Source organism: Peromyscus maniculatus, chromosome X (assembly GCF_049852395.1).
Source record: "Peromyscus maniculatus bairdii isolate BWxNUB_F1_BW_parent chromosome X, HU_Pman_BW_mat_3.1, whole genome shotgun sequence".
Lineage (NCBI taxonomy): Eukaryota > Metazoa > Chordata > Mammalia > Rodentia > Cricetidae > Peromyscus > Peromyscus maniculatus.
The window spans coordinates 123,138,422-123,151,971 of NC_134875.1; the positions used below are offsets into that span (position 1 = coordinate 123,138,422).

At 41.0% G+C, this 13,550-nt stretch overlaps 1 protein-coding gene across 3 annotated transcripts in view; it reads right to left on the reverse strand.

Annotated features, from left to right (window-relative positions):
* Positions 1–13,550, reverse strand: part of LOC143271009 (uncharacterized) — a 171,909-nt gene that overhangs the window by 4,680 nt on the left and 153,679 nt on the right. For 2 of the 3 annotated variants that reach the window (XM_076562692.1, XM_076562690.1), the window contains exons 1-3: positions 8,209–8,315; positions 2,288–2,379; positions 797–846 (exon numbers count right to left, since the gene is read on the reverse strand). In XM_076562692.1, coding sequence (XP_076418807.1) covers positions 797–846; positions 2,288–2,336 — 99 coding nt within the window. In that variant the 5' untranslated portion in view covers positions 2,337–2,379; positions 8,209–8,315. Of the gene's footprint in view, positions 1–796; positions 847–2,287; positions 2,380–8,208; positions 8,316–13,550 lie in introns of those variants that run through there. The other variant, XM_076562691.1, reaches the window with a different exon arrangement.

The following is a 13,550-nucleotide window of genomic DNA, read 5'->3' on the forward strand; positions in this document are numbered from 1 at the left end:
TTGAAGAGTGGGTGTCAGGCTGAGAGCATCATTGGGCTCTGTGGGAAAACACCTTAATGGGACATTACCTGGACTTCAGACACCAATGAAGAATTGGCTGCATTTCAGTGTTTTGGGCTATGGGTTACATATCAGATGAAACTGAACCTGAAACCCACAGTTTAGCATGATTGTGGGCAACAGCCTCTTCATTATTAATGAATCTGATAATAATATGCTGCTTCCTCTTACAAGAAATTAGGGGAAACATTGTCAAATCCATCTTCTTAAGCAGCCAAGGGATAAATCTTTGTGAGCTGGTCTTAAATATTAGGACATAGTGTGATATGTACAACTGTCCATGGCCCTGGAGGTTTAAGTTGAGACTTAAACACTCCAAGGCAAGTGACCCAGGGCCTGCAAGCAGTTTGCCAACTGAAGATGTATTAGCTGTCAGAATCATAGACAGATATTAGTGTGCAATTGATGCTAGGTCAGGCATTTTGACCAAGAGAGCAGGAAGGTATAAGAAGAGATTGCTGTAGTGATAGAATACCTACTAATCATGAGTGAAACCCTTTGTTCTATTCTCTGTACTGTATAAAGGGAATTAAAGGAAGAAATAAACAAGAAAGAAGGAAGGAAGTGATAAGTAGAGAAAGAGGATGAAGAAATACAGATCAAGGGGAAGAAATCAAAGATGCAGAGAGTTAGGACTCTAGGGCCTAGGGCCATTTCAGATCTTGCATCCTTACTACCCTGGACTCGAATGGACGGAAAAGTAAGGTGCAGTACTGTGGAAGTGGGAATTACTCACCTTCAGACATTTTCCCTCTGCCATGACAAAAGTGCCTTCAGAATGTTCACCTACAGAAGGGTCATAAGTTAGTAGAATTTACTTTTTGATACATATTTCCAAATTCCAGGCTCCTGTAGTTTTAGTGAATGCTGGAGCAGAGGGCTTCAGTCCACTCATGGATGGGAAGCAGGTGAAGCATGGCCTCTCCTTCTCTTTACTCATCACTAAGATACTATGTGCAATGCCAGTTCAGAAGTCTCCTGATTGATTATGAAAGGTGGGCTAAGCCTCATCACTTCATCCATCCCATTTTAGTATGTTTCTTCTTCTTTTCCCCAAAGCATTAAAAAGATTTCATGAAAATTTAAACCATTGGTACTTATACATGTGGAATAATGAAAACCTCATTGCACACATGAAATGGGTGAATCTTCAGTGTGTTCAGTATGTGATGAAGGATAGGTGATTTATCCCAGTGCTGCTGGGTCCTACTTGTGTAATTAATAATTCTCCTTTAGTGCCAAAGCTGTGCATAATTTTCAGGTCAGGAGTTTGAGTTTAGTTTATGTGGGAGTCCACAAAGGTTTCCTAGTGAGATCTGAGCTTGCTTTACACAGCAGGGCTGCATTAGGGGATGGCTGGACCTTGTGCATGGTCACCAGGTATATGGGATGATCTGCACTTGGCTGTGCTGGGGGGAGGGCTTTTGTTGCACCCCTTAGCATTCCTTTAAAAGCCCTTTAGTAGAGACAGAAGGGACAGGTGGGTCTGTACCCGGGCCTTCCTGGAGCTATCCTGTGTTTTCTGTCTCTCAATACATATACTTCTATCTACAAATTCCTCATTTCTCCCTGCTCAAAAGTACCCTGGGGGAATAAGAGGGAGCTGCTCTCCCTCAAGTTTAGAGCTTGTGGGAGCTTGTGCAATCTGGCCAGATTTCCTAGGAGATCACAGGCCTGTGGGGCAGAATTTATATATTCTGACTCTCTTGGAGCTTTCCTGTGACAGCAGTATAGAAAGCACACACATTTTGTCTCCTATATCCTCAAATACCTAGGTAACTGGAGCCTTGAATCTCTCACTAACAAGTAGATGAGATAGTAGATGATCACTCCACACCCCATCTCCTCTCTCTCTCTCTCTCTCTCTCTCTCTCTCTCTCTCTCTCTCTCTCTCTCTCTGTGTGTGTGTGTGTGTGTGTGTGTGTGTGTGTGTGTGTGTGTGTGTGTGTTTGTGTGAAGGGAAGTATATCTACCCATGTTTAGGATAGGATATTAGACAATATACATTCCACTGAGCAGGTTACATGTTTTTCATTTACTCATTATCCATAGTTATGTATGTTCTTTTTTAATGTTATAGGATTTTATATGACAGGCTCTTTCACATAATCTTGCAAATGAACTCCTTTCCACTCACTTCTGACCTGAGGAAGGGAGGAGTTGTCTGTGACCTTCCCAGGCATCTTTGACTGAAATTATACTTAACCTCCCCTCCCTGCCCACTCACCTTCACTCTCATGGCAATGACCATCAGATGCCTTGATGGAGGATTCCATAGTTTCTTCCTTTCAGGGCCAGGAAACAGATTGCACTTGGCTCCTAGAAGGAAGAAAAATGCTTGTTATTTGAACACAGCTGCTAGAGAGGAAGAAAGTAACAGGGAGGGTGCTGTGATACCTCACAGACAGCAAGATGCACTAGAACAAAGGCCTGCATGAAAGAAGAGTGCAGAGTGGGGGTCTGAGCTCCATGTTGACTGATCTGTGCTCTCAGCCTGTCTCAGGATGGAATCAAGCAGAATGCTCAGTGTCTTCCTTGACATTTCTTCTTAAAGAAATGAAACACAAGGTCAAAGGGGGACTGCAATACAATAGGCTGTGAAGAAGCCATAGTATGGAAATGCCCTGGGAGAACAACAGAGTTCCCCTGAACACAGGACTTCCCCTTGCCTAGGCCATTGTTCTGGTGGCAATTCATTTGCTATGCATCTAGGAGCTTTTCTTCCCTTTGCTCTGTTTCCTGTAGTCCTTCTTTGAAATGTGCTTGAAACTATATATGTATATGACATAGTACAATCTGGCAGCCACATGTCCCTTATAGCCAAGGACACTTTCATCTCACCACTTTATGATCTCTGTGGTCTATCTGGTCCTCTAGAGACAACCCCTCTGGGAAGGAAAGCGGACATGATAAGACATAAATGACATTGTCTAATCTCTTTCTCTGTCAGAGAATAGGTACTTAATGCTGGCCACCTGTTCTCTCACCTCCATCAAGAGTGTGAGAAACACCAAGCAAGTGTGCTATGAGATTACAGATATGCTGTCCAGAAGTGCTACAGAAAGGACAGACAGAGGGCAAGAAGATCCTGAGGCTCTGGATTTTCTAGTGAGACCTTGTTTTCTTCTTCCTATTACTGTTTTCATCTTCTGAGAAATGTCCTTATGTTGGCCTTTGTTCACTACTCTGCCACTGGCAGGTTACTTCATCTTGCATGTTATTTGTTTTTTGTTTGTTATTTTAAGAATCTTAAAGTGTGCATGCATGCATGTGTGCGTGTGTGCGTGTGTGCATGCGTGTGTGTGTGTGTGTGTGTGTGTGTGTGTGTGTGTGTGTGATTTGTTTACAGGTATTGGTGGAGGCCAGAAGAGGGCAATGGACCAGCTGTAGCTGAAGTTATAGGTAATTGGTTGTGAGCCACTTGGTGTGGGTGCTGGGAATCTAACTCGGGTCTTCTGAAAGAAAAATATGAACTCTTAACCACCATGCCATCACTCCAGGGAGCTCTCTGATCATGAATTGTCTCTCTTCAGGGTGCTGGGAACCCTCTGGTGTTAAATAGACACAGACTGGTAGTCTCTGGCTACCAATGGGCTGGTGGAAAAAGACAGCATGTAGGGATTATGCCATTCATCCAATCACCTGGAAATAGATTGTACCCTTCTTCACTCGGGGCTTTTATGAGATGGGAAATACAGATGGATGATAATAAGGGGCCTGGTCTTCTGAGAATAGTCATGGTTAAGTGTTGCTGGAGGGCTTCTCTCCACGTTCCCCAAGCCCCGCAGTCCCACAATCCACTTATAAAATAATCACTCAGATGCTTATAATACTTATAAACTGTATGGCCATGGCAGGCTTCTTGCTAACTGTTCTTATATCTTAAATTAACCCATTTCTATAAATCTATACCTTGCCACGTGGCTGGTGGCTTACTGGCGTCTTTACATGCTGCTTGTCCTGGCTGTGGCTGCAGTGTCTCTCCCCTCAGCCTTCCGCTTCCCAGAATTCTCCTCTCTCCTTGTCCCACCTACTTCCTGCCTGGCAACCTAGTTCCTGCCTGGTCACTGGCCATCAGTGTTTTATTTATATAGAGCAATATCCACAGCAGTTAAGAAAGAAAGGTTTTCTGCAGCATGAGCAAAGTGATCTCCAGTCTCTGAGAGTGGAACAACTAATGCTGCTACTAGTCCCCTGGAATGTGACTTGAACTAAGAGAAAATAGGTAAGTGGTGGATAAATCAGACACAGAAGGACAGATATACATCTTCTCATATTGATTTCATAGCAATGAGTCAAACATTAGTGGCTGAGAAAGATGAGAGGACAACAGAGGAATGTCCAAGTTCAGTCACAGAGGAAGAACATGTGCTTGTGCTCTACAGCTAAATGTAGGACATAGTTTGCAAGAAATGATGGCAGAACAAGAGGCAGGCCTGGTTGTGCAAACCTCACTGTACTTACATTATATTTTACTTGTATGTTGGTAAATGTAAATTGCACTTATGCAAGAAAACAAATAATGTAATATGTACCTTTCACACTACAACTCCCATTACATTTTATTGTTAACTACTTTCCTTCTCAGGTTTCTTCCCATACTGATGTATTTTTAAGGGACTAGACAGACAGATAGATCTCAATAAGAAAGGGGAATAGAATAGATATTTATGGATGGATGGATGAGTCTGGAATAGGAGGAGCAAGTGGGGATGGGAAGGGGAGAGGAAGCAGAAGAGAATGTGGGAAGAGACAGTGAAAATTAAAGGGCATCTGAGAGGTAGTATGGGAACTTAATACAGTAGAAACCTCCTAAGATGTATACCCATATGAAGGTGAGCTAAATGAAATCTCCAAAAAATGGGGGAGACAAAGACCCAACTCGCCATCACTTGTCACCAAATAAAGCTTCCAGTTCTGGGTTTGGACTACATGTAATTGAGTAGTTGTCCAAAGTGTCCCCACAAACTCCCCAAATGATGCAGGCTATTGCCAAGCCTGTAGGTTGCCCTCCACAGACTTGCAGCAAAGCCCCAAGCTGAAGACAATACCCACACAACTTTTTGAATATGGAGATGTTGAGTTGGTACCTACAAAGAGCCTTCATACCTGTGTTCCAGAGACTTTGGCATGGGAAGGTACTCTACATGCTATCGAAAGAGAAGTGTAAATACCAATCTAGCCACAAACCCTTTATCTACAATGGTGTGCTCCCTGTAAAATATGGTTGTGCAACGGTAGCACAAAGCTTGTGAGAGTAATCAACCAATAACTTATCTGTCTTAAAGCTCACTCCACAAGATGAAAACCATATCAGACACTGTTTGGGTGACCAAGAAACTGAGACTGGATAGACCAGGGACCTAGGGCAAAACCAAATAATATTGGTCTGAAAGAAAGCAGAAAAAATGAGTAGTGATAAAATGACTCCTAATGATATTTGGCTATACTTATTGGTCAGTGCCTTGTTCAACCACTATCAGAGAAGCTTTGTAGTGCACCAAATGAGAACAAATATAGGGACCCATTACATGGAGGGGCCTTGCAACACTCAGCCCTAAATGGGATATTTCCATCAAATTCCTCTGTCGGAGCTCAGGGAACCCCAGGAAAGAGGAGGTGGAAAAAATGTAAGAGCCAGAGGAGATGGTGGACCCCAAGAAAACAAAGTTCTCTAAATCAACATGAGCAAAACTCACAGAGACTGAAGCAGCAGGCATAGTACCTGCCTGGGTCTTTACCAGGTCCTCTGTGCTTATGTTATAGCTTCCAGTTTAGTGTTTTTATGGGATTCCTAAGAATGTGAATGAGTGGTTCTCTGAATCTTGTGTCCATTCTTGAGCTCTTTTCCTTCTGTTTGTCTGTCTCGTCTGACTTTGATGTGATAGTTTTTGTTTTATCTTGTATTTTATTGTTATATTTAAAAAATAAATTAATGAATGGATATAAATCTAGTCAATATGGTGAAGGTTAACAACAGAACTGAACTGTTGATTATAACTGCTAGTAAAGGGGAAATCAGTTTTATCCAATGGGCTGAAATTGGGTATATTAACGACTCCAGGACAGATCTCATACTCAGGGGCAGTTGACCAACAAATAATGGACTCAACAGTTGTTTGTTTGTTTGGTGTGTGTGTGTGCTTTTATTTATTTACACTTTGGTATTTCCTTTTTTGTCTTGTTTTGTTGTTGTTGTTGTTGTTGACTATGACAGAAATGGTCTCTAAGCTGCTATTACAGATATTCTTCTCTGAAATCTCTTGAGACAGGCCATCATAATCAATATTGCTTTCAAAACCAGTCTTCCACAGTTCTACTAGTATGGCCCATTAGGCCCCACTTAAAGTGTTCAAATTCTTTCCTAATCCAAAGTCCACATTCTGCCAACAAGCAGCATGGTCAGGCCTGCCACAGCGATTGCTCACTCCCTGATGATATAACTTCTGTCTTAGTCAGTGGTTCTATTGCTGTGAAGACACACCATGACCAAGGCAACTCTGAGAAAGGAAAACATTTAGTTGGGGCTGGATTATAGTGTCAGAGGTTTATTCCATTGTTGTCATGCTGGGGAGCATGGTGGCATGCAGGGAGATGTGGTGCTGGAGAGGTAGCTAAGAGATCTACATTTGGATCTGCAGGCAGCAGGGAGAGAGAGAGAGAGAGAGAGAGAGAGAGAGAGAGAGAGAGAGAGAGAGAGAGAGAGAGAGAGAGAGACTGGCACTGGCTTGAGCTTTTGAAACCTCAAAGCCCCCAGGGACACATTTCTTCCAACAAGACCACACTTCCTAATCCCTCTCAAGTAGTACCACTCTCTGATCCAAGCATCAAATATATGAGCCTGTGGGTGCCATTCTTGTTCAAACTACCACAGTGATGTTGCATTTTGTTTCCTAGGTTTGGGAAGTTTTGTTGTTGTATTGGGTTGTGGCTTGGGTTTTTTTCGGAAAGAACTTAAAAGTTGGGTGGGTAGGGAGGAGGAGAGGATCTGATTGAATTGGGGGAGGAGAATAGGATCAGAATATGGTTGAATTTAAAAATTGTTTTATTTTTATTTTTATTTTTTTTTGGTTTTTCGAGACAGGGTTTCTCTGCGAGCTTTGCACCTTTCCTGGAGCTCGCTTGGTAGCCCAGGCTGGCCTCGAACTCACAGAGATCCGCCTGGCTCTGCCTCCCGAGTGCTGGGATTAAAGGCGTGCGCCACCACCGCCCGGCCTTAAAAATTGTTTTAAATAGTAAAAAAAAATCTAAAATTTTCAGTTAACAGTAAATTTTACCTTTTTGTGGTTGGTCTCTGATAGCTTGATTTATCAATGCAGTTGTTAGTTTGTTCTTCTGTTTGACACAAGTTGTCACTATTTTCCCCAATTTGACCCTGCAATTTTGGTCTAGAGGGATCTGCTTTCCTCAGCATCCAGAGTAGCTTAGAATACAACCCTGCATTACAGCATCCTGCCTTGTGTGTGGTTTTAATTTTGTATGTGTGGGGATGTGCTCTGAGACAGAAGGGGTGAGATGAGTGACACACCTGTGTAAAGGTCCCATGTCTGATGATTTTCAGTGGTCAAGAAAAGGGAGTGGATCTGCTGATTTCAGTGAATTATGGACCAGCACTGTGGTATTTTTGGAAGTAGCTGAGTGAAGAAGTCTGGCATCTCCAAGCCTACAGGACTCATTCATGCTGAATGAATGTGGGATATTTTAAGTTGCATGAAACTGAGGCGCTCCAAACCAAAGCCATTGGGAATACTTTAGTGAGGGGACTTGGGTGGGGTCTCTGTGGTTGTAGGGTTTGTGGCTTTTTCCCAGAGTGGGTAGTAAAATAGCCTCAAGCAGAGGCTATTTGGCATTACTGCTGATGGAGGAAAACAAAACATGTTGGGGGGTTTTGAATTTTGTGTAGGTAAGAAGAGTACTGTTTCCCTCAGAAATAGTGGGTCAGGAGTCTGTGAGACATAAGATGGCTGTACTTTTTGGGCTCCAGGGGAATCACCCAGTGAGGGTTCAGGTCAGAGCACATTCCTAAGAGGTGCAGATCTCTAAAGGGACAAGAATAATACAAGAACTTGGCTTGTACTACACAGACTCCTGGTGTTTTTTACCCACCCAGATTTAACTTGTTCAGATTGTTCCTCACAGAGAACCTACCTCAGATGTGGAGTAACAAGGCAGTGTTCCTCCAGAAAGAAACCATGTGCCTTGATTGGGCTGCCCCTCCAGGTACAACTAACCAGAGCAGTCAATGCCCATCCAATGCTCCAGAAAATGGGTGTGGCAAATGAGGTCAGAATGGATGCTGGTGTGCTACTTCAGGAAGTACTTCATAAAGTGGGTGTGGCCCATGAATATTCCCACCTAAAGAGTATCTATCTATCATTGCTCTTCCTGGCACTGCACACTCAATGATCAGCTGACCTACAGAAATACTAGCTTTCCTTTATGTCTAGACACCATCAATCAACACTCTCCTGTGCAGTCATTCATCTAAATAAATGATCCATATGTTGCAGCTCCCCAACTCAAATGCTCCTCAGTCTCTTATTTCCATGAGTCTATTTTGGGGTCACTCTAAGAAGCTATAAAATTTTAGTTTATTATAAAGAAACAGTTAAACTTACAAAAAAAAGTTTATATATCCCTTTGTCTCAAAGACCCAAGAAATAGAACCAGCTGTCTCTTTGATAACATAATTCCACCAAGTTGACTAGGTGCTGTTTGGGTTTCTGCTGCTTGGATTTTCCACACCCAGCTGTTACAGGATGAGAAAGAACTCTCTTGGGGCAGGCAGAGTACAGGAGATGTTGGAGAACCAGCCCCACACCCTTTCTCTGTTTCTTCTCATTGAATTTCTGCAACTTTCTCTCTACTTGAGTGTTGTTATCATTCTCATTAGGTATTCTCAGTCTCATCTACTGAGACTGAGGCTCACAAATTTAAACAACCAACTGAAGCTCACACAGTGAGCAGGTGATTCACTCACCAGTTGAACTGAAAACATGGTGTGCTTTTAATATGTTCCCTATATTGCTTCAACTATTTCTAGTTTGGCTGAAGTTATGAATATGTCTTAAAACAACAGAGTATGATATAATCTGCACAGTCCCATACAGTCACTCTCCATTTTCTTGGTTGCTGTAATAAGTCACAGAACCTGGAGAGATGGCTCAGCTGTTAAGAGCACGTACTGCTCTTGCAGAGCACCTGGGATTGTTTCCCAGTACCTAGTTGTCAGCTCAAAACTTTCTGTAACTCCAGTTATAGGTGATCATATCCCTCTTCTGACCTTTGCAGTATACTGCATGGACATACAAACAGTACATGAAACCACAGTATACACACACACTCAGGCATATTGTCTAGTGAGAGAGCGAGCATGGCAGTCATGTACACACATCAACACAAAATTAAACAAACTAATATTTCAGAAGCCTGTTCATGAGACATCAACACAAACTCCATGATGTAGCATGAATCCCAATTGGTCTTAATAATAAAAACCCAGAGCCAGATATCGAGGTAAATGCTGAAAGATCAATAAAGGAGCCAGCCGCTTGAGAGACTTCTTACCTCTACAAAATCCTAAGCCTGAAAGAGCCAAGCTCCTGTCTCCTCCAGCCTTATATTCCCCTCTCTGCCCAACCATATTGCTTCCTGTTTCTTCCTCCCAAGTGCTGAGAATAAAGGTGTGAGCCACCACTGCCTGGCCTCTAGTGGCTAGCTCTGCACTCTGGTCTCCTTGCAACATTTGTTTGTGAGAATACAAACAAAATATCACCACACCATGACAAGAGAAATTAAAAAATAAAGTAAAATAAAAACAAGAGAGATTTCAGCCAGTTCCTACATATCCTTCTTCAGGGTCTAGCCCAGTGACTCTGTCGGATCCTTTACTATTTCTTTGGCTTGTTGACAGGTTATGGAAAAATCCTTTTTTAAACCTTAACAATTGACATGATGTTTTTTATGAAATTCTGAGGCCTCCAGCACATTTGCTATCAATAATTTATTAATCTCATCGTTGCCTTGTGCTAGAGGGCCTGGCAGACCAGTGTGGGATCGAATGTGAGTTATATATAAAGGATGACTCCTTTTCCTGATTGTATCTTGTAATTGAATAAATAGTGCAGTTAATTCTGAAGCATCAGGGATAAATTCTGCAGTCTCAATATGTGATGCCACTCTTTCAGCATACTGAGAGTCAGTTACTATGTTGAGAGGTTCTGAAAAACTCATTAATACCCACAGAATAACATACAATTCTGATTTTTGAACTGAATTATAAGGACTTTGAACCACTTTATTATCTGATTTGTAACCTGCCTTTCCTTGTTTGTTGGCATCTGTATAAAATGTACAAACTCCAGATATGGGTTTTTCCCTCATACAATCCGAGGCAAGATCCAATCAGCTCTCTTTATAAGATCAATTCTATCACTTTTGGGATATTTGCTGTTAATTTCTCCCAAAAAATTACTGAAAGCTCTTTGCCAAGGTTCACTTTCTGTCTATAATTTTTCAATGTCCTCCTTAGTTAAAAGTACAACAATTTCTGCTGGGTCAATTCCTCCTAATTGACGAAGTCTCAATTTTCCTTTCCAAATCAAATAAGAGATTTTTTCCACATAAGTTTTTAATTTTTTATTTGGTTTATTTAGTAAAAATATCCATTCCAATATAATATCTTCCCTCTGCATTAATATCCCTGTAGGAGAATGCCTAGAAGGTAAAATAACCAAAATGCAATCCAGCTTTGGATCAATATGATCCGTGTGTGCTTCATGTACTTTGTTTTCTACCAAGGCCAATTCTTTCACAGCTTCAGGCAACAATTCTCTTGTACTATTTAAGTCCTTGTCACCTTCTAAAGTTTTGAACAAATTATTCAGTTCATCATTTTTTTTTATGGCAACAATAGTTCATAGAAGAGAAATGTCTCCAGATAACCTTTGAAAGTCATTGAGTGTCTGTAGTCTATCTCTCCTAATTTGCCCTTTTTGGGGTCTAATTTTTTGTAGCTCTACTTTATATCCTAAATAATTAATAGAATCTCCTCTTTGTATCTTTTCAGGAGCAATTTGTAATCCCCAGCAAGGCAAATTTTCTTTACTTCTTCAAACATTCTTTCTAAAGTATCTGCATTTGAGTCAGCTAGTAAAATGTCATCCATATAATGATAAATTATAGATTTAGGAAATTTTTTATGTATCACTTCCAATGGCTGTTGTACAAAATATTGGCACAGTGTTGGGCTATTCAACATTCCCTGTGGGAGGACCCTCCATTGAAATCTTTTAACCGGTTGAGAATTATTATAAGTAGGCACTGTGAAAGCAAATCTTTCTCTGTCTTTTTCTTGTAAGGGTATTGAAAAGAAACAGTCTTTTAAATCAATAACTATGAGAGGCCATTCTTTAGGTAACAGAGTAGGCAAAGGAATTCCAGATTGTAGAGAGCCCATTTGCTGAATTACTTTGTTAATTGCTCTAAGGTCTGATACCATTCTCCATTTACCAGATTTCTTTTTAATAACAAATACAGGAGAATTCCAAGGGCTGGTTGATTCTTCAATATGCTGAGCATTTAACTGTTCTTCTACCAGCTCTTCTAAAGCCTGGAGTTTCTCTGTTGTTAAAGGCCATTGCTGAACCCATACCGGCTTGTCTGTTAACCATTTTAAAGGTAGATCTGTTGGTGTCTTTGGAAGATCATCAGTTGTTGTGCCCTGTTCTTGTATAATATGGATGGCAGGTGACCACTCATTAGAATAATATCTTCTAATATTTCTCTTAGAAACATGTGCTAGTTTATGATTTGTTTCTGAGATTGAAGGAATGTTAGTCTGAGTATTCCATTGTTGCAACAAGTCTTGACCCCACAGGTTCATAGCTATGTTAGCCACATATGGTTTTAATTTTCCTCACTGTCCTTCTGGACCTATACATCTGTAGCATCTTGCACTCTGTTTCACCTGAGATAATGTCCCAATTCCTAACAGTTGAACGTTTACCTCCTGAAGAGGCCAAGTTGGATGCCAAAATTCTGGTGCAATTATGGTAATGTCTGCACCTGTGTCTACCAGGCCAGACAACAAAACACCATTTATTTTTATCGTTAATTTTGGTCTTTGTTCATTAATAGAAGTTTGCCAAAAAAATTTTCTTTATGTTTTCTCCTGAATTTTCTATTCTCTCTGTTTTATCATCCCTACCAGCATGATTTATTCCAATTGGCATTTGGTTATTTAGTTGCTCTGAGTAGGGGTTTCCTCTACAGCTGCAGGAAAGGTTTGAACTGGATTTGCTATGGGGGCTTGCATGAGGCCCGTCTGGGAGTTTCCCAAAGACTGAAGCAAAGGATTACCTTGCCTGTCCCTTGTTGATTTACATTCATTGGTCCAGTGTTTTCCCTTACCACACCTTCTGCATACTCCAGAAGGAAGGGGCATTCTGTTGCCATTGTTCCTTGAAGAAACATTGTTTCTAGGAATGATCTGTCTACAGTCCCTTTTCAAATGTCCTTGATTTCCACATCCAAAACATCTAATATTCCTCAAACCTTATAAAATTGCTTCTCCTACCCACATATCATCAAGGTCATGAGCCTCAACATTAACTGTGTCTGTAATCCAATCTTCTAAAGGTGCAGATCTTGCCTTTAATGGCCTGATTATTCTTTTGCATGCTGCATTTGCATTCTCAAAGGCCAAACATTCAATTATTATCTGACTAGCTTCTGAATATGGGACCATTCTCTTTACTGCTGAAGCCAGTCTTTGTGAAAAAATCTGTGAAAGATTCTTTTGGGCCTTGTATAACCTTTGTAAATGACTCAGTTTTTTCCCCTGATGCCTCAACTCTGTCCCATGCATTCAAGGCTGCCGTTCAACATAGAATTAGGGTTCAGACATCATATCAACATTGTGTTTGTACTGAAGCATATTGGCCTTCTCCAATAAGCTGATCCTAGCAGACTTGTATTCCTTGATCCCTCCATTGTTTTTCTATGGTTTTAGCCTCATCTCTGAACCACATTTAACCACTGGAGCCTTTGACTGGGTTCCAGAACAGCCTGTGCCAGCTCCCTCCAGTCCTGTGCTATAATCCTATTATATGTTGACCAAGAGTTTATCATTTGTTTTAAATATGGGGAATGCATGCCATAAGATACTATTGCCTCCTTAAACCTTCATAAATCTAACATTTCAATTGGAGCCCAAATATTTTGTGTAGTCATTTGATTAGGCAACTGCTGTACAGTTACCGGATAAATTAAGGGTAACTATGTGAAAACAGGCTTTCTTTCTGTAACCGTATGATCCAAACTTGAAACAACTTCACTGTTAATTTCTTCAGTCTGAATTTGATTTTCTCTATAATTCATTTGTACAGGTTTAACAAGTTTTTCTAAATCTGTTATCCTGGCACTTAAATTGACTATCTTCTTAAATAGTAAAATGAGGATAAGCATAGTAATAAACTGCATAGTTTGAT